The sequence below is a fragment of the Rousettus aegyptiacus genome, unplaced genomic scaffold, assembly GCF_014176215.1.
Source record: "Rousettus aegyptiacus isolate mRouAeg1 unplaced genomic scaffold, mRouAeg1.p scaffold_m13_p_6, whole genome shotgun sequence".
NCBI classification, from domain to species: domain Eukaryota; kingdom Metazoa; phylum Chordata; class Mammalia; order Chiroptera; family Pteropodidae; genus Rousettus; species Rousettus aegyptiacus.
In genome coordinates, this window is record NW_023416309.1 from 78,219,903 (window position 1) to 78,245,877 (window position 25,975).

Sequence of the window (25,975 nt, forward strand, 5' to 3'; positions counted from 1 at the left end):
CTGGATTTCTTCTTCTATTAATAGAAACATGGGGAAAGCCTGCCTGGTGCCCTCTGAAACTGCAGTGCACATGGGTGGAGGAGGTACAAGATGGGTTTGAACATCCTTCCAGCTCAAGAAGAGAGCCCACTTAAAATAAATATGGGGTAGACTGAGACGGGAGTGGGGGAGGACAATAAATAAAGGTCATAGCTCAGTGGAATGGCTGGGGGATGGGGTGGGTGAGGAGGGTTCCCAGGAGAGAAAGGATACAGAAAAGCACTGGTGGGGGGCAGCAGACTCAGTCCTGAAAACACTGATTTGTTGAGTCGGAGGTCACAGCGGATAGGGTTGGATGTGAGGGCTCCAGGACTGGTCAGGAAGGAGCCAGGAAGGGTCTGGTTCCAGCACACGTGCACACGCGCGCTCTCTCTCTCAACCTCTTGCACTGGAAGGTCTGCTCCCTGCACCAAACAGGCCGGCTGCTGCCCAGGGCAGGCAGAGGGGACTCGCAGAGGCCACATCAGCAGTGGGGACTTGCTGGGGTGTGCCTTTTACCTTTGGGAGAGGGAAAAACAAAGGCCACTCACTATACGGTGAACAGAGGCAGGGTCCCTCCCCGGTGACAGCTTGATCTTTGGGAATAAAATGGAGGTGATGGCAGGGAAGGTAAGCTCCTTGCCAGAACAGCCCCACACCAGAGGCAGCTTCCCTGTCTGAAAGTAAGCGGAGGGCCGTCTGGGAGAGCTGGGGGCTGGCGCCCTGGGCAGACCTCTGCTCCCCTTTGCCGCATCATCGCAGGTAAGTCATCTACTCCCATGCTTCAGTGTGTCCATTGAAACCTGGGATAATTAACACAGGTGACCTCCGGATGCCAGAAAGAGCACATGGATATGGGAATATAAAACATTCCTCTAGGCCAAGTTTTTTCAAGTTGTTTCTAAAGCCCTGGAACCTTTTCTATGAACCAGCCATAGTCTCCCCCATTTATCACTGGACATTTCCTAAGACCTACTCAGGGTAGACACTCCACATGGATGCTGCATTTTACCCTCCCTGCAGCCCAGTGAGGGACATGATGTGGTCCCCATTTTACCGACAATGAAATTGGGTGCAGAGAGATCGATTATTAGGTTGAATCATAACAAATTGCCAATATTTGACTATTTTTGAACTAATAAAATGCAATTTCACGTGGTTCAAATTGTAGGTTTGCCGCAGTTCACATGGCTACGGGTGGCAGGCCTGGGACTATAACTCACGCTTGCTTAATTCTATACTGTCTGGAGGATTTCAGGAGACCAGAGGGTCCACTTCATGGCCACGTACGTCCACAGGGACCCCTCTCCCTGAGACCTGCCTACCTGCTGCCTCTTTTACATGCCCTGCCCTGCAGCTTCTGAGGAATGCTTAGATGGGAAAGGGGGAGGTGGAGGGGAGGAGGAAGAAGGGCAGAGGGGAATGGGGAGTGGCTGAGAGCTCCCATGTGGCTTTCTGGATGGTGGCTGCCAGTGCACCCAGGCTCCGACAATGAGCAGCTCCGCTGATCCACCCATGCGCGATGCGTGCCGTGGATGCTCTGGACCCAGAGGCACCCAGGCCAGTTGAGGACTCTTTCTTGAAGGAGACTAGGGGCCAAACATCATTTGCACAATTATCTCTGGCTTGAGTGTGAAGAGACTTCCCCCTACCTACCCCCATCATGGATCCCAAGCTGACTGGGCTAGGATAGTGGGCATGGGGGTGAGTAGCTTGGATCCTTGTCCTTGGTTTCCACACCCATCCAACAGGCATAATAAGTCTCCTTCCTGCCTATTCCTCCAGCAGAATAAAGTTGACCTTGTCAGTACAGGACAGGCTGGGCTCCAATGCTGCTAGCCCTCGTGGCCTTGAATTCTCTCTCTGATTTGGCCTGCCCTGGGAGGGGCTGTTTTAGGTGTTGGTTTGGCTTCTTCAGCTACATGGTAGGTTTCTGGAGGTCAAGAACTGTCCCCTACCACACCCAGCCTAGGAGCTTGGATTGGGGATTGACTATTGTGGAGATGAGAAAATGCTTTGAAAGATTACGTGTTTTATAAAGCTGAGGATGGTAACAACCATGTTACAATTACTGAGAATGAATAGCGTTATTTTAGTTCCTCCCTGTTCACTGCAGTCAGGGGTGGAGTCTGGCTCATCTCTGTTTCTCTGCACAGCGCTCAGTAAACACAGAGAATCGAAAACCTCATCTACCACTTTCCAGTTTGAGAAGGCTGAGTGAGAAAGGAGGAGAGTCCTGGGGAGGGAGGATAGAAGGAGGAGCGGAGGTGGGGGGTTTAGAATGAGCAGCTGGATACTTAGTGGGGCCCTTTGGGTCCAGCCAGGTTGGGGTGACCTTCTGTGGGTCTGTAGGGCCCATCCCTGCCTCGCTGGCCAGGCTGCTCTGGCTCCCCGAGAGGTGGCAAGGCAGGCAGGCGAGCCCCATCTTGGGGGACTCCACACTGCCACCTCCAAGAGACCATGTGTGGGCCCGACTGACTCAGTGCTGGGCCCTTCAGACCTTAAACTGAGACAGGGATGATCTCAGCCTGATGAGGAGCTGATGTAAAGCATTCTGATTTGTATTTGTGATGGGTGTCTACGGCATTGCCTGCCTAGAGCCCCTTACCCTGGGAATTGCCACTTCCTGCCCCTACATGGCTGCCATGTTCAGCATGACCCCACCCTCTGACCACTGCTGATTTGGTCCAGGATATATAAAGGCCACCTAATGGGCCCTCAGGTTGTTTCACTAGGAACAAGTAAAGACACCAACATGAAAGTCAGCAATGAGGAGGGGAAAGAGTATATATTCCAGTAAACTCAATGGAGGTGTTATTTGCTGCCTTTACTAACTAAAAGATCCTCACTCAAATGTGGCTGTTAGTCCTTGCCCGGTTTAAGAGAGCAGAGGTGGGGCCTGTAATACTGTACTCCATCTTTTCCTATTCTCTAGACCCATTTGGTCATAGCTGTGAGCTGGTGTGAAAGGAGAGTTCTAGAGCTATGGTGGGGGTTTGGGGGGAAGAAGGGGAGTATAGACCTGCCCCAGAAACCAAGGCTGGCAAATAAGTTTCTTTTACACTTTCCTAAGATAAAATCTTTAACGTGAGAGGCTTAAGAGATCATTTAGCCCAGGGACCGTTTTCATCTCTTGCATCATCTTCACCTATTGATGTTGACCACCTGGAAAACTGTACTGAGTATTCTGAGGCCACATCGGGTTCTGCGGGAAAGCATATCAAAACTAGTAATGTCTGCCATGGGCACAGGAGTGGGAATGCCAGCACATGCGCCCGGCATTTGCCATCTCTGATCTAGCCCAAACTGCCATTCTCAGCAGGAATTCCTTCCATATCAGCTCTGGCGGGAGATCACCCAGCCTTGGTCCCAGGACAAAACCCTGAGGCATTTTATTCCACTGAAATCAGTTTCCCTAAACACTGTCGTTCCAATATCCCAGTTTTAACCTCTGGAGTAACTCTGAATGAAGATGGTTCTTTCCCCTGGAAGACCCTTTATGTGTTTAAAGCAGAGAAAAAGGTGTCCCCTACCCCAGGCCTTCTCTGCCCAAGCCTCAAGGCCCCAGTTAACTCTTTTTCAAGTGTTATGGTCACAGAGGAGAGTTCAGAGATGATAAATTCAGAAGGAGCACTGGAGACCACCTGCTCTACCTTGTTTGTGCTAAATAGTAAGAAACATTGGCTCAAGAAGTGATAGTATGTATTTGGAGTCCCACTGCAGTTTCATGGCAGAGCTGAGCTAGTCCAGTGAACTTTGTATCTGACCTTCACATCATCAGTCCTGAGGCAAAATCTCATCTGGGGATGCTCACAGTGAGCTGGGGGAAGAAACCCAGGTGTGCCGGCTGGGGGTCAGGGAGGCTGCGGAACCTACCCTCCTCCACGCCTGCATATACAACTAAGCCTCCTTTCAGTCCTGCTCTTCAGTGGTGCTAAGCCTAGCTCCTAGTCACCCCAGACCCAGGCCTACTTCTTCTCCCTGGTCTAGAACAATTCCACAGACACCTGCTGGGGAGCAGCAGAGCCATCTGCACCAGGGGCTTCGGAAACCAGCAGTGTGCTTCCCATGCTTACCTGATTCCCCGCAGGGCTTGTCACCTTTCAGATCTTTGACCCCAGAGGGTGGAAGTCTGTCCTCTAGGCTGGAGGAGCTGAGATCTGAGTCGCTGTCACTGTCGCTGGAAACCACTGGAAAGAACAGACACCAGCACAGGAGGTCACTTCTACCAGCTACCTGGACCACAGCTACTTGGACCAGCCAGCATCTGGACAGATGAAACCAGGGCAGGTACCCCTCTTGCCTAGCCCAAATGGCACAGAACCTTAGCTGGCTGTTGTGTCTGGGGCACAGGAACAATGACCTGGGGATGGGGACAGCAGGGAACTCTTTTCTGCCAGTCAAAAAGGTGAGTCCGATGTGAGGGGCCTGGCACTTGGGCCCAGCATGACCAGCACCAGCAGGGAAGGCTCACCCCTGGGTCAGTCATCTCCACATGTCATGCCCCTACTGTGATGAAATCAGAAGCCTCTCGCTGTGGTAGAAGCCGATCATCCCCTTCGGTGCAAGCGCAAATGCTGTGAGGCCTGCACTTGGCCACGCTGGAAGGGACAAGGCAATGCTCTGTAGCCATGGCAATTTCAGTCCTCACCGACCCGCACTATGTAGGCACTTTATGTATGCTAACTCACTGAACCTTCAGAACAAATCTGTCAGGTAGGAAACAGCATTATCCCCATTTCATAGGTGAGAAAACGGAGGCGGTTGCCTAAGGTAGTAAGTAGAGGAGCCAGGATTCTCGCCCTGGCAGGCTGGTTCCCCTCCATAGACTGTGTTCCTAACCACTCCAAATTCCCCGGAAGAACTGAACTGGGATCCAGCAGGCCTGGGCTTTCATCCTAGTTCATCCAGTAACTCAGAGTGGGGCCTTGTGGATGCAGAAGGGAGCTGGGTGGATAGGGTTGGAATCCCAGAGAGGAGGGAGGAGAGGCAGCCCTCATGGTAAACACCTGCTATGGTAGAAATCCTCTTTTCTGGACTAAATGGAACCATATTTGGCTGGTTTATCGCCAGTGGGAGTCATAATACAGGATATATTCACATGTTGAATATTCAAATTTAATTTGAAGCCTAGAAATGTACATCCATTTGCCAATCTTTTGATGTAGGGCTTGGGTACTCCTTTGAGACTGGGCCCACAAGGTCTTTCTCGTCTAAACTGCATCCATGTTATGCTGTGATTTCCAGGTTCGATGTCTATATATTGGAGCAGAGCTTAAAGACATGGGCGAAGCAAGATGAGGGCTTTGCCCATGTCTTTTTCCATTTCTTTCTCCCATTTTTTACACTTGTCCTGCCCACGCCTAATTCAATAGCTTTTTTAAGTAAGTGGCTTCTATAAAGAGTTCCCAAAGTTTTGATTTTAATGAGATGGCTCTGTGTCTTTCCTCTTTTCATCAATTTACATAACATTTAATTAAATGATGTAAGCTACAGTCAGTTGGCTTGTACTTATAATACCAAGTACAAGTGCACAGAAAGGTTTGGGATTACAGGTAACCAGCTCTCACAGGCAACTACGTCAGCAGATGGGATAAGAGTCAGTGTTTTGTCCAGGGAATGCAAAATGCTGATTAATGGGGGGAGGTTAGGCAGGGTTGAGCACTTTCTGCCAGGTATTGTGCTAGGCACCTAGTGAGCACTACCTTATTCAATTTGTCGAACAGCCCTTTGCCATAGGGACTCATTCGGTGGGAGATGAGATTGGAAACAAAATTGATCTATACCAAGGGTGGCTAAGAGCTTTCATCTGATCCGCCAGGCCCCTTCTGCAGCAGCATGCAAAGGAGAATCCTGAGACCGCATTAACACCTAGCGGGAAGGAGAGCCTGGTCAGTTAGGGAAATCCAGTGTGGGCATCGGAGAGGAAATGGCAGGACCTATGCCACGTAGCTTCCACCTGGATCTAGAGCCTTCTGGAAAGTTCATGGCTTCAGCCTGTGTCACCTTTCAGCTAAGGGAGCCGGAGCAGCAAGAGGGTTGGAGCTGGATGACCATTTTCGCTCTAATTAATTCTTACCCCTGTGCTTCCATAGAAGAGTGGGGGCACACAGGAGGTACTTTGTGAAGCTCTGATGACTAATCGGCTCTTCCCTCTCCCTTAATTCCTACGTCCTACCAGTTTTATCTCCTAAATAATTCTTAATCAATGCTGAGCACAAGGTCTCATTGTCTCTAGCCTGGATTCCCGTGACAACTACTTGGCTCCACCTCCAGGCATCCCTTCCCCCACCGCCATCCCACACAGCCAGGGATGCTCCGGCTAACATGTACATCCTTGTTACCCTCCTTCTAAGGCTCCCCATAACCTCCAGCATCAAGCCTGAGCTCCTGCTCTTTGTCTAATTGTCCAGCCTCATCCCATACAACCTGCTCTCCTATCCAAGCTCCTGCAGCCCCACTAGTTTGGAGCTCCTGCCAAACTTCCAGTCGGTGCCTCCTGAAGTGACTCACTTCCCTCTACCCAGAATGCCTTACCCATTGCTCTCCTCCTGGCTCAGGTGGACACCACCTCCTCCAGGAAGCCCTCCCATTGCTGTGTCTGGCTAGTTGAATGTCCTGTGTATTCTACTACAACTGCACCAATCACTTTCTGCTGTGCATGTCTGTGCATGTGTTTCTCCCAGCAGAAAGCAAGCCTCCTTGAGGGCAGGGGCCAAATGGGAACATGAATAAAGCTGGTGTGCTTCTGCTTCCGCAGAGCCTGATCCATGTGGGGTGGGGCAGGAGTGATGCTAATGTGGTTGTTCCCAGCTTTTCCTTCTTGTTCTGCTCAAGGATTCTGCCCTTTCTGTTCTTCTTCTTTCCCTCCCTTGCCCTCAAGCAAGACTCTGCTTTGGCTTCTACGGTTCTTGTGATGTAGAATCAAGAGGAGACCGGGAAGGGGAGGGGTAGTGGTTCATATGCCCTCTTCGCAGTATTTCAGAAATGCAAGTAAAGGCCTGATTTACTGTGCAGTTGCTTTTCAGGTCCTGGACTAGGTTTCTTTGATCAAGATTCCACCAAGACCAGACTTTATTGGCATCAGATTTATAAGCATTTAAATATTTTTTGACTCACTGACTGACTAAATACAACCCCACGGGTCCCCAGATAGAGAAAGTGGGAGGTGGCAGAAGGCAGCAAGCAGCTCCCCTGTCTCCTTTGGGGTAGCTACAAAGGAGTCAGGGAGCATTCTGCCCCCTGCCCACCCCCAGCATCGTGCGGTGGGGGTGGGGATGGGGATGGAATCCCAGCAGAGTGCATGGTGACTGATTCCCGTGTTGGTTTCCCCATCTTTCTGGCAGAGATGCTGAAGGATAACCTATTCATCCCTCTTGACTTGGAAGGTTCCATCTCTTCCATGCTTGGTATTCAGGATCTTTGTAATTCTGGGACAAGGGGGATGTGAGGCAGGGGCAGCAGTGGGGACACAAGGCTGGCTCCACGGTGTTAAAATAATGCCTGGATTCTTTGCTGCTAATGGGCAGATGCCAAAGGGCACAAAATATCAAGAACTCAAAAGGAGACAATGGGAAAGGATGTCTCAGGACTCATTTATCACATATCTCTACCCTCTTCCCCTTCTGTCACCTGTCATACCTAGTCATAGTGTTGGGTTGGGAGTGGGCGTGGGCTTAAATTTCAAGAAGACTGTGCTGCGCTACATCGGGAGAGCAGTTTCTGTTGTGAGGGGTATGTCTTGTCCAAAGCGCCAACCCTGGAGGCGAGTTCAGGTGCCACGTTGCTAGGTCCCATGTGGTGCCTATGTTGCATGATATTTAGAAAAAATGAAACCTCCCGAAGTTACAGTCAGTGGCTTGTTCTTTGTACCCTTTGATGACCCCAAAGTGCCATAGAGGGGGGAATAGCCCCAGATGACCATGAGCTCACAAAGGCATCACAGCAGAGAACCAGGCAGCTGACAAGACCCATTCCCTTTGGATGCATCTCCCTTGGCTCAAGCATTTTTGCTCATTGTGTCTGGGACTTCAAGCTGTGTCCAGGCCTCAGCTTAGAGGGCTTTGTGGGGCAAACCCAATCCCATTTCTAATCTGCTCTGAGCAAATCTCACTCAAAAGAAACAATTGGAGGAAGTCGGCAGTGTCCAGGCCCGACCTTGGCACTTACTGTCAGTGGGAAAGAAGCACACTAAGAAAACACTGCTGAGAATGTCCCTGGATGCAGCCCAAGGCAAACGTCGTTTACCCAGATATTCCTCCAGCAGCAAAGGAAGACGTTTTTCTTCTTCCTCCCCCTCCAAATGTAAAACCCAAACCTTGGCTAATTTGCCATTCGATTGCCGTCACCACCTTTCTCCCTGCACAGCAGCTGTGATCGTAAATCTTCCAGGTCTATTAACAAAGCTTTTAGGCTCATAAATCTTTTGGCCCTTGCTCCTCCATCCTCAACAAAACACTCTGTGTGTCTGAAGTCTGAGTTTTTCCCCCCTCTAATTCCCCAAAGGTTGAGTCTAGGATGGCTTGGTGATGAGCACTTTTATTCTGCTCACGCCTGATTTTTCAGATTGAAGATGGGAAAACACCAGACTGTCCCAGGAGCCTCCTCGAGAAGGAGCATGACCAAAAGGATTCACCTGGGCTTTGCCGTGAGGCGGGGAGGACAGTGGGCCTCCCCCTCCCCTGGATCACTTGCGTGGGGAACCAGCATCCCTGAGATTTTCCCATTATGCCCCCAGAGGAGCTGCCCTACTCTGTTCGGCTTTCATCCTCAGCAGTGGACAGCCCCAGCGCCAGCCATGCCCACTTCTCTGGGGATAGGCCAGCTCTCCCCACCCCCCTCCTTGGATGAATTTGCAATTTGACTGTCACCATGGAAACTCAGAGTTTTGGCACATGAAGGTGGGGGGAAGTCTTCCCTTTTGGAAAGTCTTTCCTGACTGCATGAAGGGACAGGTGTGGCAGCTGCTGTTCTGTGGAGACATCTTGCCTGGGATGGTCCAGGGGACTGGCACGATGCTGGCCGCTTGACCTCACAGCCCTGCATTAGGATTTGGGGAACCTGCTTCCTGGCTGTTCTACTACCACCTCTTTTTATGACCCTGGGCACCTCTCAGGGTTTTATCACACACACAAAAAGGCAAACCTGGACAGCTACTCTGAGTCTGAATCCTAGGATTCAAGTTCAGGTCAGCATTGTTCCATCAGTGGAGGGGCCCCAGTGCCCCTCTCTGGCTGAGGTGGGGAGAGGCGACTTCTGGGCCACACAACAGCTGCCTGGCTGACACAGGAGAGCCGGCAGCCTGTGAGCCTGGTAGGCTTGCGAGCTGCTGCTCTGCTTGGAGGCTCCCAAAGCCCCCAGAAATTATAGGAATTAGAGAGGAAGAGAGATATTTTCAGCAAACATTCTGCCACGGCAAAGCAGATGGTGGAAAATTTTGCATACTAAAAACAAAAAAAAAAATTTTAATGTAAAGGAAAGATGATAGGACCCTGGGGAATGCATAGACATCCCAATTAGCCTTACCCAGCCCACCAAGCTGGCATGGCTGTGGAGAAGAGTCACAGAGCAGTCCCCACTGGGAGAGGTGAGGGCTAGTTCTGCAGCCTGAAGTCCTACTGAGATACCTTGCCAGTCTCGGGCTCCATTTGATGGCAGCAAAAGGGAAGCGTGGGGTGGTGAAGAGGCACTGGCTCTGAGCCAGACAGGCTCAGGTTGTGTCCTGGCTCTTCTACTTCCTAGCTGTGTGACTCTGGGCCAGTTTCTTCCCCTCTCTGTGCTCAGCAGGTCCACCCATGAAATGGGGGATGATGGGTCCCTGTCTGAGTTGTTGTGAGGATTAAAAGAGGTAACACAGGCAGTATTTAGCACATGGTAGGTGCTTGACAGACAGGAGCTATGTTACTTGAGGGGGCATCCTGAACTGTTGCATAGGGGTTGGGGCTAGCCTCTGGGGTCACTGTGTTTGGTGCCCAGGCCAATCTCGCAAAAGTGGACTCACCTTTTCCAAAGGAGCTTAGATTCCAAAATTGTGCTTCATAAAGCTTCGAGGGCAATAGATGCCTTCAGAGGCCGTTTGGAGGCCAAGCTGGGATCTGAACCCAGGCCTGTCTCTCACTGGAATCCCTGCTCTTTTCCCCTCACATATTATGCAGGGGACCCATGGTCCAGCCTCATCCTAACGACTCTGACCTCTCAGGAGTCCTCTGCCCCAGGCAGGCCAGTTTTTTTTTCGGTGTCCCCTGAGTGCCCTTATTGGGCTTCTTTCTGATCCCTTTTCTAGTCAGAGGCAGGGGCCTCAATGTGGAAGAGAAAGACTTTTGTTCACTCTCAGCATCTAGGGCTGAGTTCTGGCTCTGCACCGGATGCTCCTGAGCAAATACTTTCACCTCTCTGAACCTCAATCTTCTCACCTGTAAAGTAGAGACAATAATAACTGCCAATAAAGTAAGATCGAGTAGGATAAAAGGCATTGCAAGTTTAAAAATCTACACAAGCCTATAAGTATTTTTAAACACTGGAATTCAATTCATCCTCCAGTAACCCATCTGAATTGTGCCTCTATTGAAAGTTTCTCCAGCCCCCGGGGAAGGGAGGATGGGAGACAGGCCCTCATTCACTCTCCCCTGACTGCCTGGGCTGCTCTTCTGGCACCTCTCAGACACCTTCTGGACTTGCATCTTTCCTACGAATGCCTGCCTTGATGTCCCCAGCTGTTTCCAGAGCAACTTGAGGCAGGGCCACATCTTAATCTGGCTCTGGCTCCCTCCCTCGGCCCCCAACACTGGGCCTTGGGCCAAGCAGGCACTCAGTACATACTTGTTGACTGTGGTGAGGACACAGCGTTGTGCAGAGACAGCAGGACTAGGTGGTGGTCAGCAGCGTGGTGGCGAGCCAGCTCTGTTCTCCAGAAGGGCGGGCCTCCCACCAAGAAGGGCCTCCTGACAGCCTCCCCCTGAAGGACACTCACGCGGGAGGAGCGAGGCTGCTGATGGCCTCAGCCTGAGCCAGGGACAGATTAATGGGGAGGGGGGTTGTCAGAGGCTGGTTGCCATGGACACAGGATGAGTGGTGGGGAGAGCACTGCTCACACAGAGCCTGCTCTTCTTCCAAACCCAAGCTGAGGCCAGGCCAGAGGAATAGGGTCTTCCTTTGTTTTAGAAGCTCTCTTCAGGGCCCTGGAGAGTCAGGGTCTGGACAAAGAGAGAGGTGGCCCCAAAGCCAGGGAGCCTGTCCTCATAGGGATGGGCCAGGTGGTGGCCAGGAGGCTCAGAGCCTCCTTCCCTCCCTCCCAGACCCCAGTCCTGGACCCCGAAGTTAAGATATCTGAGTGACCTTTGCTTGCCAGCTGCCTGACCACACTGAGCCCCATTTCCTTATTTGTTAGGTGGGGATGGTCACAGGACTACCTAAGAGGGCAGAGTGAGGGGTGGACCTGTGTGGTGACTGTGTGGCACCTGGGGAGCCCTCCTTCCTTGGTCCCCCTTCCAGGCTGCCACTGGGGACATCGGCAGGGTTGGCTGAGACCAGGAATTGAGAATTGAGGAGTGGAGGGTTTCCTGTGCTTGTTTATTCATTCACCATTGATTTTAATTAACTCCCTCCTTTGGGCTCACAGACAGGAGGCACCGGATAATGAAGACAGATCCTCAAATCAATAGCGATATGGTCACCAGCACCGAAATCCTGTGGTCCTGCCCTTGCTTGAGGAGTTCCAGATAGAACAGGAGATGGATGAGTGGATGGAAGATAAGAATAGCTCCCTTCAGAGAGAGCATGATACTCTGAAGGAGAGCCAGGGAGTATTCAGGGAGTGGAAAAGTCAGGGAGGGCTTCCTGGAAGAGGTAGGCTTTAAAGATGGGCATGATTTGTACATAGAAATTCTGGGGTGGCCCTGGTATCCCTGATAGACGACAGGAAAGGCGAAAGCCAGGGGTAGGCTTCTCTGGGACCAGGACAACCTTGCTGGCTTCAGAGAAAGGCTCTAGGCTCAGGCTCTTAGGGGACGAGGGGCGAGTCTGACTTGTATGTGTTCTGCACTGCTCCTCTCTGGCAGGTTATTACTTCTGACTTATGGCCAAGATGAAACCAAGCGAGTGCATACCTCCTGCCTACTTCTTTGCTGGGACTCAAAATGCACCTTTGTTAGTTCCTTGACTTCAGCTTTCTCTCTTCTTTGTCTCTTATGTCTCTGGGTCTTTGTCTTTTCTTTTGTTTCTTTGTGTTTCTCTTGCTGATATTAAAAAAATCTCTGCCTTTGCTTCTCTTTCTTTTCCTCTCTTATATGTCAGTGTGTCTCTTTGTGTTCCGAGTCTTCTTGGGTTTGTCTCTTGGTTCCTCTTTGTTCTTGTAGGTTTCTCTTGTCTCTCCCTCTGATTCTGGGCCTCTGTCTCTGTCTCTCTCCCCCTAGGCCTCTGTGTCACATGCCCTCAGGGTCCGGCTTTCTTGGCCTCTAGGTTTGTCCCTTGGGTTCTCTCATCTGGAAGATGGCGTCTGTGCTCAGAGCTGAGGCGTGGGGAGGGGCTGCCGGTTTTGCCTGTGTCCCATGTAGACCCCAGGGGCAACCAAGGAAGGAGAGGCCTGGCCCTTCCCCTCTGTATGGAGATCACCAGACACATAGACCCTCTCAGCCTCTGCCGCCACTCCTGGACCAGCAGTGGGAAATTAGTTGGGCCCCACCTGCGCAGCTGGCCTTTACCCTGTGATGAACAGGAAGCCCCTGGAGGGAGCCGCTGAGCTCTGTGGAGCCAGCACTGTTATCTCCTAGAGCTTTACTGGAGTCAGACAGGGCAGGTGGGCCCGCATTTATTCACTTTATCCAGGTCTCTAAAGGCCGAAAAATCTAGAGTGGGGGGAATGAAAATGTAGGTTTACTTGGTGAGACAGGTGAGGCCTGGGGAGGGCGTGCTCCCAGACTGCGGGAGCTCTACACACATCGGCTGAACCAAAACCAGAGCCCGGCTGAGCGGGGCTGGGCCCTGCTTCCCTATTTCAGCTCAGACCAGGGGCAAGGAGCCCCCAGACTTCACCTTATAGCTAGACTCAACCAATCAGCTGAGGCTGTCGACCGGTTTGGGCAAATTTGAAGCGACAGCCATGCCCCTGACTTCTGTGGTGTGGCTAATGAGGGCCTTCTGCTCTTGGGAAATGACTCCTCAAGCAGCGAGGATACCCGGAGTAGGTAGGAGGACTGCTGGGGGCAGGGGTGAGGCAAAGGCCCCTCCATTTACACCCAGCAGCATTGGACTAATATTTGGTTTCACCAAGGGCTCCAAAGGTCAAGACACATTAGTATGCATGGGCTTCTCAAAACGCAGCCACGCAAGACGTGGCCAGGCTTCTAGCTCCTTGGGATTTAGGGGAAAGGCAGAATTTGCTGAAAGCTGCAGCGTTTCTCTTTCTGTCCACACTGAGATTCCAGTGTAAGTTATTAGACCTCTTCATGCCTTAGTTTCCATAAAATGGGACAATAGTGTGGCTCTGTCGCAGGCTATTGGGAGATTACCGGAAATAATGGATGTGCAGCACCTGGAACAGCCAGTAACGAGCGGCCATGCAATCTGCAGGAGCTACTAATGTTGCTGTTTTTATTCGGCCACTCAGCACTGAGGCCTGAGGCCGGCTTCTTTCACTTCCACAGACCAAAAGGCAAACAGTGCCCAGGTCCTCATCTGAGCCTGGCAAAATGGTGACCGAACAGGAAGATCAGTGACTGACTGTCAATGTTTGTCCCAATGAGGCCCACAGTGGGCTTGGGCATCCCCAGCCCCTTCTCCTATCTCTGGTGGGATGGGTGATGGTATGCAGTTCCCCAAATGGCTGGCGGGAGCCACAGACAGGACTGTCTGCCTAAGACTTTTTGTTCATTTATTTTCTAGACCGAAGCTGCACCGTGAAGACCCGAGCCAATGGGTTTCAGGTGTCATGCTGGACACACGGCACTTTTCTCAGATGGTTCAAAGGCAGTCTCTCCCTTCCTCCTCCCTAAACAGTCCTTTCTGGCTCATGTGTCTGTGTGCATGTATTTAGCAGTTTCTATCCCAGGTACTTCCAGCTCCCCAGGACTCTAGAACCCATACAGGGAGTAAAACAGTCAGAGACAGAGAAAGTGTGATAATTAAGCATAAGAGATGATCCTGGGGACAGGACTTTGAAAGGAAGGTTCGGTTAGTTTATAAGCACTTAGGGAACATTTACCACAAGCTCAGTGGGTAGGGGTAGGGGTGGAGGGGGTGCTGGGAAGTCTGATGGGATTTCATTGGTAGCACATACCAGAAGAGTGTGTGTGTGTGTGTGTGTGTGTGTGTGTGCGCGCGCAGGGCAGGGCCAATGCTGAAATGGGGCTGCTCTTTCCAGTAGAGGCAACCTCAGTGCATGATCTGGGAGCTGCTTTACCGCCTGCCAGAAATTCCTCTATAAAGTTTCATTCCCTTGGCTTTGGAATTGTAAGTTATAAAAGCTGCAAGGCAACAGACTCTCTGCCCCAGCCTCTTCATCCCCATCCCTACTCATGGGGAAACTAGAGAGGAAGAAGGATTCCAAAAACTAAAGTTTTCCTCCTCAGGGCTTACCTGTTAAAACACATGAACTCTGCAGGCCCTGGCGGTCAAGGTGGTGGGGTCACCTTCACAGAAGGTACGAAACTAATATGGGCAGGATTTGTGGGGTCAGGATCAGGAGTAGGGACGTACAGATGTGACATGGTCAGGATCCCGCCTTCTACTGGTCAGGTGGAAGGATCAGTGAGTAAGGGGGGTTGGATATGAGGACCCTTCCCTTCCATAGAGAAGTGTGCCCGCTTTTCTTGCAACAGGTGTCCCTGTTGGTCTAATTTCTATTCTTTCTTCATAGGGACGTGGAAATGAGAACCATTTTACTTTTTTCTTAATAACCTTGTAAAGGTGATGATCAAAGAATGTCAGAGACAATAGGGAGGGGTAGGGACTGTGGCAAATCAGAGACTGTAAACCCTGTGTGAAAGGGGGAAGCTGCTACTTAGCCTGTCCAATTTTTCCAGAGACGGGTGGTATTGACAGACTTTCTGCTTTTCAAAAAAGAAGCCAGAGCTCCACGTTCTTTTAAATGATAATTCTTCACATTTAAAAAAGTCGTCGATGAATTTAAAGCAGTGAGCCGGATAGAGTCACTGCTCCACCAGTTTGTGACCTATAACACTGCCAAATGTCCAACCCTCCAGGACAGATGGCATCCCACCTCCCAACATGGAAGCCCTCCTGCTCTGCCTCCTTCTCTAAGCCTCAGCCAGCCTGGCCTCCCTGCACACAACACACACTCCCAGCTGCTCCTAAGGCTGCAAAGAAGTGCATGTACCACAGCCAGGCTTACGTGACAGAAATGGCAAGTCCAGAGTCTGCTGGGGAAACACTAGGGGTGAGCGGTGGTGGGTGGGAGAGGGCAGCTGAGTGCTCTGAGGAGCTTCGGAAATGCTAATTTCTCAGGAACAGAGAAAGAAGGAAGGCGGCATAGCAACAGCTGGCTCTGGGCAGTGAGCAATCCTGTCTGAAAATAAAACATTTTACAATCCACAACTGTGGCTCATTAAGAATGAATGGATCTACTGGTATAAATAGCATGCTGCGTTAAAAAGTCAGGAAACAGCATATGCGTTTGATGGAAAAACGGCTGCCATGGAACTACTTATTAGCTCAGTCGGCTGCAGCTCTGTGCTAACTAGACAGAGGTCTTAGGTTCACAGCTTTCGTGGGCCACGTGGATTTCTCAATCTTGGGTGGTAGAATGTACCCCCATCTCCCCAGCCCGGGTTACAACATGGGCACATAAGTCTGGATACACACTAACAAGCTCATAGTGCATTTCTCAACCATAGTATCCCTACTATAATGTCTAGCCTTTGCTTGAATGCTCCCAGCAACAAGAAGCTCACCACCTTGCCAGAAACAAAACACCCAGTTCTGTGGTTCGATGGCTATTGAGCAAGAGGCACGAATTTCCCCCTGCTCTGTTCCAGCTCTGCTTTTGGGGAAAACAGACCTAACTGGTCATGCCGCCCATTATGTCTGATGGGAAACAGGGTGGATACAAAAAGGGCAGCATAAGCCGGATGAGTCAGGCCAATCGCCTCTTGAGTGGGGTCCTGAGAATGTGGGCAGATGCTAAGATTGAAGGGCATGTGGACTTGCTGAGTACAAGCTGGGGAATGGAGCTGGATCTGAGCGTACCCTAAGAAGGAAAAGAAGCTGCTGCCACATCCTCCATCCCCACAGGCCTCACAAATATTTGTCTACATCCCTGCTTCTGGGAGACATTGCTCAGCAGCCTGGCAGCAACCCCTTTAACTTGATCTGGCCTCAGTGGCTCTGCTCCTGGAAGCCAAAATTCCTCCCACCAAGTCTGAAAGAAGAAAGCCAGCCTGAGTGGCAATTTGGGCAATAGCTTAACTCTGTACTACACTCAGAGGGGAAGGGCGTGGGCCAGGATTCAGAAACCTGGGTGCCAGGCCTTCTTGCCGCAGCCTACGTGACCTTAGGCAGACTCCCCGCTCATCCATCACCTCAAGTCAATTTTGCCGTCTGTGGCTGTCCCATGGGCTGTTCTGAGCATCAGATGAGATATTGACCGTGAGTCATGGAGCTCTGGCTGAGGCCAGTGCAGCACCCAATGACTCGGCTTCTCCAGGGGAACAGGAGATGATGGCGTGGGGGGTGGGCAGGTTAGCTGAGGGGTCATTTGAGAAGGGCAGCCCCAGGTATATATTTGTAGCCTGAGCAGAACCAGACTGTTCAACCCAAACAACCTTGAAGCTTGCTTTCACTGAGCTGCAAACAGAACCAGAGTCTAGGATTTTTAAAAAAATCGTTTAAAATCTAGTGAACCAACGAAGCGATAATGAAATTCCTATTTTTCTTAAAACTACTCAACTGGAACAAATCTGAAACCTAAGTACTTTTCCAGAACAGAGCTTGAAGTGAACCAGTGTGTAATTCTGTTCAAATCCATCCAGGAAGCCTGTGCTCTGCTCGGGGGATGACTGAGGGAAGGATATGGGAGGATGCCTGTGGAGGGTCCTGGGGAGGGACTGTGACCCAGGCTTCAAAGGAGATGGGGAAGTGAATTTGCCCCATGGTCACAGGGAGCTCAAAGCACCTGCTTCTGTTTTTTTGGAGTCTAGGATGGAGGGTAAAGTGGAAAGGCCCCCTTCATCTGGGCAGGCCACAGGGCAGTGACAAAGGCCTTTAGGATGCCCTTTCACCCTCCCCAGCCCCAGGCTCCCTGGGAGGGGTGAACACAGCAAAGCCTCATTGATTCAGGGGTCGGTCTCCTAGGAGCCCCAGCTCTGTGCTCCCATCTGAGAAAAGGACACACATCCTAGAAAACAGTCACAGAGCAGACCCAGATGGTGTGGCCTCCTGGTCACAGCACTGCGGCTGAAGAAAAGAAGCAGCCGCATCATGTTAAGTATCCTCGGCACTGGAGATAGAGCAGCACAAAATTCTATCTAAGACTCATTTCCACACGTAATGACTTTGGTCAGATAAATTCGGCTCTCCAGCTCACACAGGAAATCAGGCTCCTCCAGTACTAGTACCAGTCCTCTCCCCACTTGCCTGCTTCTATTATAACGAGAGGCTAGAGAATCTAAAGACTTGATTTTCCAGCTTCCCCTTTGATCTTTCTTCCTTTCTTTATAGTGATGGCTGGAACCGCAGCAACCATCATGTGACCATGAGGGAAAGAGCAAGACATCTATCCTCACGTCACTAAGCTGCTGAACCAAGGCTACAGTTGCCTTCTTCTAAGCTTTCTAGTATATGAGAAAAAAATATATAATCTCTTATACTCAAATATACAAGGTTAATATGGTATACCCAATCCCTACTCTGTATACAGCTCAAGAGTAGGAATCCAGCTCAAAGGAAAGAAGCCTGTAGAATAGCTGGGCCTAGGACTAAAGGGATTAAGATCCAAGAGCCTGAGGTACTGGCTCCACCATTTATACCCTATATTTCATAGGGGGAACAGAGACCTGGGAACATGCAAAAACTGACTTTATTGCTGCCATCAACATGGAGTAATGGTCTGCCAGGGACAAGTAATGTGGAGCACACACTCCATCGGGATTGATCAGGGTGGAGGGGAAGGTGGAGACCTCTACCCAGAGGTAGCCAGGTCAGGGCCAGTCACTAGGAGAAATTCAGGTCATGCTGTTTCCCACCCCGTCCTGAAGAAAGGACAAATGTCCTGCTATAGGCAAACTTGTAGAGGCTTCACCAAAGGGTCTCCAGGCAAGGCCCAATTCAACACCCAGTGTCCGAAGGGAGTGAGTAGCAAATCGACATAGTCAGCCCACCTGTCCTACAGGTGCCAGCTCATACACAGGGGGAAAAGAAAAACCCACTTCTAATCTTTGTCGAATACATTCACTGTGTTATTTTTAACATTTAGAAATTTAATCTATCTGCAGTGTGTTTCTGGATACACATGGAATGGGGCGGAAATTTAATTATCTTAGCTCCAGTTGTTAAATAAACCTGTTATTTTCCCACTGAATTGAAAAGTTACCAATGTTCAGCTTCTATACACTTTCAGGTCTATTATTTCTCTATTCTGTTCCATTTATCTATTTATTCTAGTGCCAATACTATACTGTTTCTACTGATTGTCGTAACTTTATAGTAAGCTTTAACATTTGGTCAGGCAACTCTTCCCTTGCTATTTTTTAAAAATAAACATTTTGTTAAAATATTCTTTAACTTTCTTATGAAGTTTTATTAAAATATAATTTATGTACTATAAAATTTGCCCTTTGAAAGTACACGATTCAGTGGTTTTTAATATAGTCATAGTGCAGCCATCATCTCTATCTAATTCCAGAACACTTTCATCACTTTTAAAAGAAACCCTATATGCATTAGCAGTTACTCCCCATTTTCCGCATCCTCCCCAGCTCCCAGCAGTCACTAATCTACTTTCTGTCTCCATGGATTTGCCTGTTTTGGATATTTTATATGAATGGAATTCATACACTATATGACATTTTGTCTCTGGCTTCTTTCACTTAACCTAATGTTTACAAGGTTCATCCATGTCGTAGCATGTGCCAGTACTTCATTCTTTTTAAGGCTGAATAATATTCCATTGTCTGATTATGTCACATTTTATTTACCCAATGGGTAGTGAAAACATTTCAGTTCATTTTCCTCTAAAAACTCCACTGGGAATCAGATAGTTGTTACACTTACTTATTTGGAGGGACCAAGATTCTTATCTGCCTCTCTGTTCATGTCTTACTTTTGGTTCTGTGATAAGATTCTACAGTTTTCTTCATGTTGGACCTATAATTCTCTTTTAAAACTTGTTTGTAGGCATTTTATAATTTTTCTTGTAATTATAAATGGATTTTTTCCATTTCTATTTCTAGTTTGTTGGTATAGCGTACAATTATTGTTTTTTGGTGTATAAACTATTGATTTACTTTGCATCCTATCGCTTCCCAAATTCTCTTATTATTCTTAGTGGGTTGTTTTAGTACTCACTCTTGGGTTTTCTTGGCATACAATCATATCATCTGCAAATAAGATAATTTCTTCTTTTTGCCAGTAGTGACAGATTATTTTATTTTCTTGCCTTATTACATTAGATAAATCCTACAAAATACTATTTGATAGCAATGATGGGGGTATTCTTGACTTGCATTTTGATGGAACACTGCTTTAGTGCTTTATCAGTTAATGTGATATTTGGTGTTAGATTTTTCTCTTTTTTTGGTAATTTTATCATATTTAAGTAATTTCCTTTTATTCTTATATTACTTCAACTTTTTATTTAGCAGATTTTTTTTTTTTTAATGCCTACAGCACCTGGTCTTCCTAGGTGGTCTCCCATCCAAGTACTAACCAGGCCTGACCCTGTTTAGCTTCCGAGATCAGACGGGATCAGGCTTGTTCAGGGTAGCATGGCTATAGTTAGCAGATTTTTTTAACCTTGGAGAGGAAGACATTTCAAAACAAGACAGGCAACCTAGAAATCACAAGGCAAAAGAAAGCCACACTCGACTTCACAAAAATTAATAAAAAATTGTTTTTGAATGGCAAAATAGATTTTGAATGTCAAAATGCTATAAGTAAAGACTAAAGTCAAACAAAATGTAAAGTCAAGGAGAAAAATATTTGCAATCCATTTACTCTAACATATAAGGAGTATCTACAAATCAATAAGAGAAAATAATTTAATAAAAAATAAGCAATAGATTAAAATAGGCAATTTTTTTTAAAAAAGGAAACCTTAATAACTGATAAATAATAAAGATATGAAGATACTCAAATGTACAAATTAAAATAATGAAATATCATTTTTGCCAAAATCATAAATGCCAATAATAGTCATGGCAAGCAAGGGAGCAAAAATAAATGAGTATAAAAGACTATGTTTTTGGAATATAATTTGGCAGTGTCTTTTGAAATTTAAAACACACAATCCCATTTTTGGAAATCTACCCCCTGAAAATAAAAGCATCATATACATATAAGGATGTTTTATTATTGCTTGCAGTGACAAAAAGTCAGAAACAATTTGAATGTCCATCAATAGGTGAATAATTAAATAACAGTACATGATATGATGGGATTTTATTCAGCCATTAAAAAGAAGAAAGTAAAATTTATAGCTATTAACCAAGAGGGATACCCAAGATATACAACATGCAGAGTTATAAGAGCCTGTTTTTGTTAAAACAAAAGCAAAAATCAAACCGAACAAAAAATAACCTGATATTAAGTATATGTTTGTAGGAACAAGAAGAAAGGGGTTTGGAGATGAGGGCAAGGGAAGAGATTTTAATTTTTCATATACTTTGAATTTACTTGTTAAATAGATTACGTATTCTTATATAATTAAAAATTAACGAAGAAAATTTAAAATTTAAAGATGGATGAAAAGGAACCTGCTTCAGAAACATCAATACATTTCATTTCATTTGATGTCTCTGTGGACTGAAAAGTTCATGGCTTGTATCTATTGATTACCCTTCTTCTCACAACAGGGTAAGAGAAAGTGGGGTAGGTTGGAATGGGGGGAGAAGTTGGGCCCCAGGTCTCCTCTCTCTCCCAGGCAGGGAGAGAGAGAAGGAGAGAGAGGGAGAGAGCAAACCAGGGGTGATGAAGAGGGCCAGAGACAGTGTGCTGGTGTCAGCATCAGGTCCCATGCTAGCGAGCAGGGACTGCTGGGCAGGAGGGGGATGATGGCCCTGGGGTGTCTGGAAGCAGGGGCCTGGGGATGATGGCCCTGGGGCTGTCCAACAGACCTGACCTAGGGGAGCCTGGAAGCCCTAATGAAACCCTTCCATAGGCCTTTCAAATATCATGGAGCAGGTGGGTAGTTCACTTATCCATCTAATAACCATCTATTCCATGCCTCTCCTATGCCATGTGCTGAGATATTGGTCTGTTCAGGGCAGACACAGGATGCAGCTTCCAGTGTGGTGGTGAGCCCACACCCCAATGCTGGTCACTGTTTCCACCTGGCCCGAAGCTCAGTTTCAGCTGAAAGGGGTACTATGAAGGTCGGCTTACTAGATAGGCACTGACCTGGACCACGCACTTCAGCCCTGACCCAGTCAGCGGCCTCACACCTGGGCACCATTGATGGTAGGGCTGGGAGTACCAGAGGGGAAGCCACTCTCAAAGCTGGGAAAATACTGACTAGTTCCCTAGTCAGCAGTGGTCTGGAAAGGCCCAGTGATGGCCTGGGCCAGACTCCCACGGCTGCCTCCTGGGGATGTCTGCTGCCAGGAGCCTGCAGGCCTCAAGACCAGCCTGAAAAGGAATCTGGACTGAGGCAGCAGCCCCTGGCAGCTTGAGGGGCTTCCCAGAGGCAGGCATGGCTGAGCCCTCCCAGGGGCTGCCACAGACTTGAGGCCTTGTGGACTACCAGGAAACCACACAAGGGCTAGCATGGGGCTGACCTCCTGAAGGGCTCCCCGCTTGCCCCTAAGCTCAGGACCAGCTGTAAGGGTGATTCCAGCTGGCCCGGGCCCCTGGTCTCCACAAGTATCTGGTTGTTGCCAAGTGTCTCTGTGAGTGTACAGCCAGGGTTGGGTCAGGAACAGTTGGCTCATTGGTGGCTTTCCAGTACCCCTTTTTGCAAACCCCTGGCACTTTGGTTACATGGCATGGAATCTCTCTCTCTACTTCCCTCTGCTTCTCCCACAATGCCTCCTTTGCCACCTGCCAACTCCTATTCCTCCCTCTCCCCCTAATTGTGGGTTTCCCCAAGGTCAGTCCTGCCTACTACATGCACGCCACACATTCCTGGCACACCCCTCTCTGGGCGGGTGCAGGCACCTTCTGGGCCTCCATGACCTGCCCAGGGCCATTGGCCCTCACCGTCCTGCTGCCCCGGGTGAGACACATAGGCCACCTGTCTGGGCCATCTTTTCCTGCTTGGAACTAAATTGTGGATTATCACAGGGCTGCAATGTGCCCAGCATGGGACCTGGCATGGAGGAAGCACTGCCTTCTGCTCTGGGATCCTGGGGGGCTCCTAACCCAGTCTGCGAAGGGAGCCCAAGTTCACACTAGGGGGCCTCCACATAGCCTGGCCTGGCCTTGGTGCAAACTTGGTTAATAAACGGTATTGCCTGAAAGCGTGTGGGCCACTAACCTCCTCACCCACATAATTAAAAGGCCATTTGTGTTTGTGTGGCTGAGGAGTAGACAGAGGTTCTGCCCGTCCCCAGGGGCGAGTGTCTGCACACGTGTGTACATGAGTATGTGCATGTGTGCACCATGCTGATGTTGGAGTAGACAGAACACTGAGGGCCCGTTGGGGTGGGGCCTCAGGGCCTCCCCTCCTCTGCTCACTCGAAGCAACATTCTAAACCCAACTGTCTACCAGCTTCTGTTTCCATGGTTGCATCTCTTCCCTTGATCTGAGGGACACAGATGCACCCTGACAGGGCTGGGACGGGAGAAAGCCCCAGCTCTGAGGGTGGAAATGGGACAGAAGGGAAGAGGGAGCCACTTCCCCAACAAATTCCCCCAGGCTCCCTTTGTGGGGTAGCCAGCCACGGCACCCCAGGGGGGCCTGCTCCCCTGACTCTGACTGCCCAGTCTTCACCTGCACTTGTCCATGATCCATGCAAGGGCTTGTCTGTGGCATTGATGGCAGGGTAGTCAAACTCAGGAAGATTAGAATGCAAAGAGAGTCCAGCAGAATTAGTAAGGAAGGCCTGCTGCAGAGAAAGCCAAGTGATGCCTAGGAAAAATCTGGAGAACAGATGCCCAGCTGTTAATACCAGCTTATGTCTGGAAGGGCTGACCTACAGGGAATTTTTAACTTCTAAATTATATCACTTGACAACCTTCACAATTTTGTAATAAACATGCCTTATTTTTGTAACAATAACAACAACAATAAAAAACCCCCAAATGATACGAAGACAGTCCGATGTTATGCCATAATCCAAAGATGGAGACACTCTGGAGCCCCTCAGAGCAGCTGCACGTCTTTTATTTTGGATCCATCGCCCTAATATCGGGATGAGCCCAACCCTCTGGCTGCCTTGTCTCATTTAGGACCCTCAGACCTGAGACAGGGGCGGAAACTCAGACACGTTAGGGCAGAAGGAGCAGAGCCCAGAGGGCAGCATCCTGCTCTGCCACACACCAGCTGAGTAAGTCCCTCTTTTTCTCTGGGCCTCAGGCTATTCATCTACACAATGGGGCTACTAATCACCTATCCTGTCCACTTTCAGAGACTCTTGTGAGACCAGAAACTTTGAAAGTAAAATCACGAGTACTAAAGCATCATGCAAGCTGTGGAGAGCCGGCTGCCACACCAGGTACTATTATTATCACCAGTGTGGCAGACAGAGCTCCCCTTCTGACGGTGACCACTTGGGAAGCGCCCACATCCGTGCAACCACTGCAAATACCAAGAGGCCCTGGGTGCAAAGTCACTTTGCTCATAGGACCAGGGAAGACACAAAACATGTACTGAGAAGAGACGGTACAGGCCTGCCTTGGAAAGGGGCATTTTTAGACTGCAAAAAGCCTCAACTGTTACTGCATGTCTTCAAAAATCCATAGTGCATCATCCCTGCCCCCAAATTAGTGCTTGTTTGTAAATGGCCCCCTCTGGCTGCCAGCATCACTGTGCTGTGGTCCAGCCACCCATATGGGTGCAGGTGGGGAGCCAAGGGCACAGAGAGGGACAAAACACCAGTATGAGCCACACGGAGAGCATGGCAGGCACTGGCTTGGTGCCTGTGGCACTGCTTAGCTGGCTGAGGGCCCAAACGTTGATTGCTGTCCCAGGAGAGGGGCAAAGGGGACTTACCTCTCCCTCGGGCCCATGTGTAGACTCGACTGGTCTCAGTGCTCCTGGGCTCTTGCTCGGCTGGCTCCACAGGCAAAGGTCGTAAGTGGGGATCATCAGTCTGGCCAGGGGTCTTTAGGGGTAGGATGTACTTGGGGAGCCCTTTGTAGAACCAGGCCCCCGACCTCTTCCAGACCTGAGGGGTGGGGGAAGACACCTGCTTAGAGCATGAGACACAGAGCAGCCTTCTCTGTACTGAGCTCCTACCTGGGCCCACCCTCCCCTCCTGGAGCAAAGTTGCAAAGTGCTCAATAGATGCTACTTCCCTTGGAGACTCGGGCAGAGTGACAAGTGGCTGGAAGAGGTGGGATGGGCCATGCATGGTACTGGAAGCTATCTGGATCGGTCCTTGAGATGAGACAATCTGCAGCAGGCAGAGAGAGGGCCCGAATCTCAGAGAGAACCACAGAGTGGAATTCATAGCAGCGGCTGAGACAAGAAAGGCCTCTGAACTCGACGCCTACTTTAAACAACATCCAGCTCCCTAATCTCTTTTCTGATGAAGGAAATACATTTGGGCTATTTAATAAGAAGAGTGGGAAGGTGTGAAGGAATGATGTAACCTTTTGAAGGAAGAGGAAGCCTTGGCCTTTCAGAGCAGACTTGCTGGGTTTGAATCCTGGATCTGTCACCTAGCAGCTGTGAGTTGGGGCACATTCTGACCCTCAGTTTCATCACCAGTAGGCGGATGTAGGAACAGGACCCATCTCACAGGACTACCATGAGGATCAGACTCGCAAATGAACATAGGCCCAGTGCTGGACACAGACAGCCACGCGACAGCCGGGATGCTCATGATTGCCAGTGTCTCCCTCCTCCTCTCGGCTGACAAATACGGAAAGCTTTATAACCAGTAGACAAAGTCCCATACTCAAAAGTAGGCCAGAGTCTGCCCTGATTCTCTCTAGGACACTGTTTTCCACTGCCAGAACTTCCAAATTTCCTCTGCACCATATTAGTTCTGTGGGATATTATTAACAGGGGTAATGCAAAAAAAAAAAAAAAAAAAAAAAAAAGGTTCCTGCTTATGTACACTGGGAAGCACTAGGTTAAACCAAGCTCTGTTACCGCAGGACTTCTTGGAGCCCTGTATGCCATTGTGCACAGGGTTCTCCAACAGGATGAAGGAATATACAGTGCTTTCCACTTGTAACCTACTCAGCAGGTTTTCCTGGAGAAACTCAACCCTAGTCATGGGTCTGCATAAACCCAGCACTTCACTATATAGTACTGACTGTTCTCTTGTTGAGTGTTGTGTATCTATTTCTCCAGTTAGACAGCAGTTGCTTCTTACTGCCCCATAGCGCCAGGCACAGGACCACAGGGTCCAAAACCTATCCCTGGCATGGATCGCTCATCCCTCCCTCCCAGCTACCCTGTGTGGAAGGGCCAGCTTTGTGTAGCTCTTGAATAACACAGAACACGTCTAGTGGAAAGAATGCTTCATGGGGCCCCTTTGAAAAACCCTTTTTGATCCTCTTACAGTCCTCCTACAATACATAATTATTTATTTGAATTGGTAACGCATGCACACGATCTAAAATTCACAAACTGCACAATTAAAGTCTCTTCCCACATTCCCTGAGGCATCTGGTGATAAGA

General features: G+C 49.2%; 1 protein-coding gene and 1 pseudogene across 1 annotated transcript in view; both read right to left on the reverse strand.

Moving 5' to 3' along the window:
• Nucleotides 1-546: 546 nt before the first annotated feature.
• The window catches only part of RPH3AL (rabphilin 3A like (without C2 domains)), a 96,338-nt gene continuing 70,909 nt past the window's right edge, over nt 547-25,975 (reverse strand). Inside the window, 4 exon segments of the mRNA XM_036223434.1 lie at nt 547-2,355; nt 2,357-2,466; nt 4,095-4,208; nt 24,335-24,509. Of these exon segments, the coding sequence (XP_036079327.1) occupies nt 2,011-2,355; nt 2,357-2,466; nt 4,095-4,208; nt 24,335-24,509 (744 nt within the window). The 3' untranslated portion in view covers nt 547-2,010.
• Nucleotides 19,846-19,964, reverse strand: LOC118604077 (annotated as a pseudogene).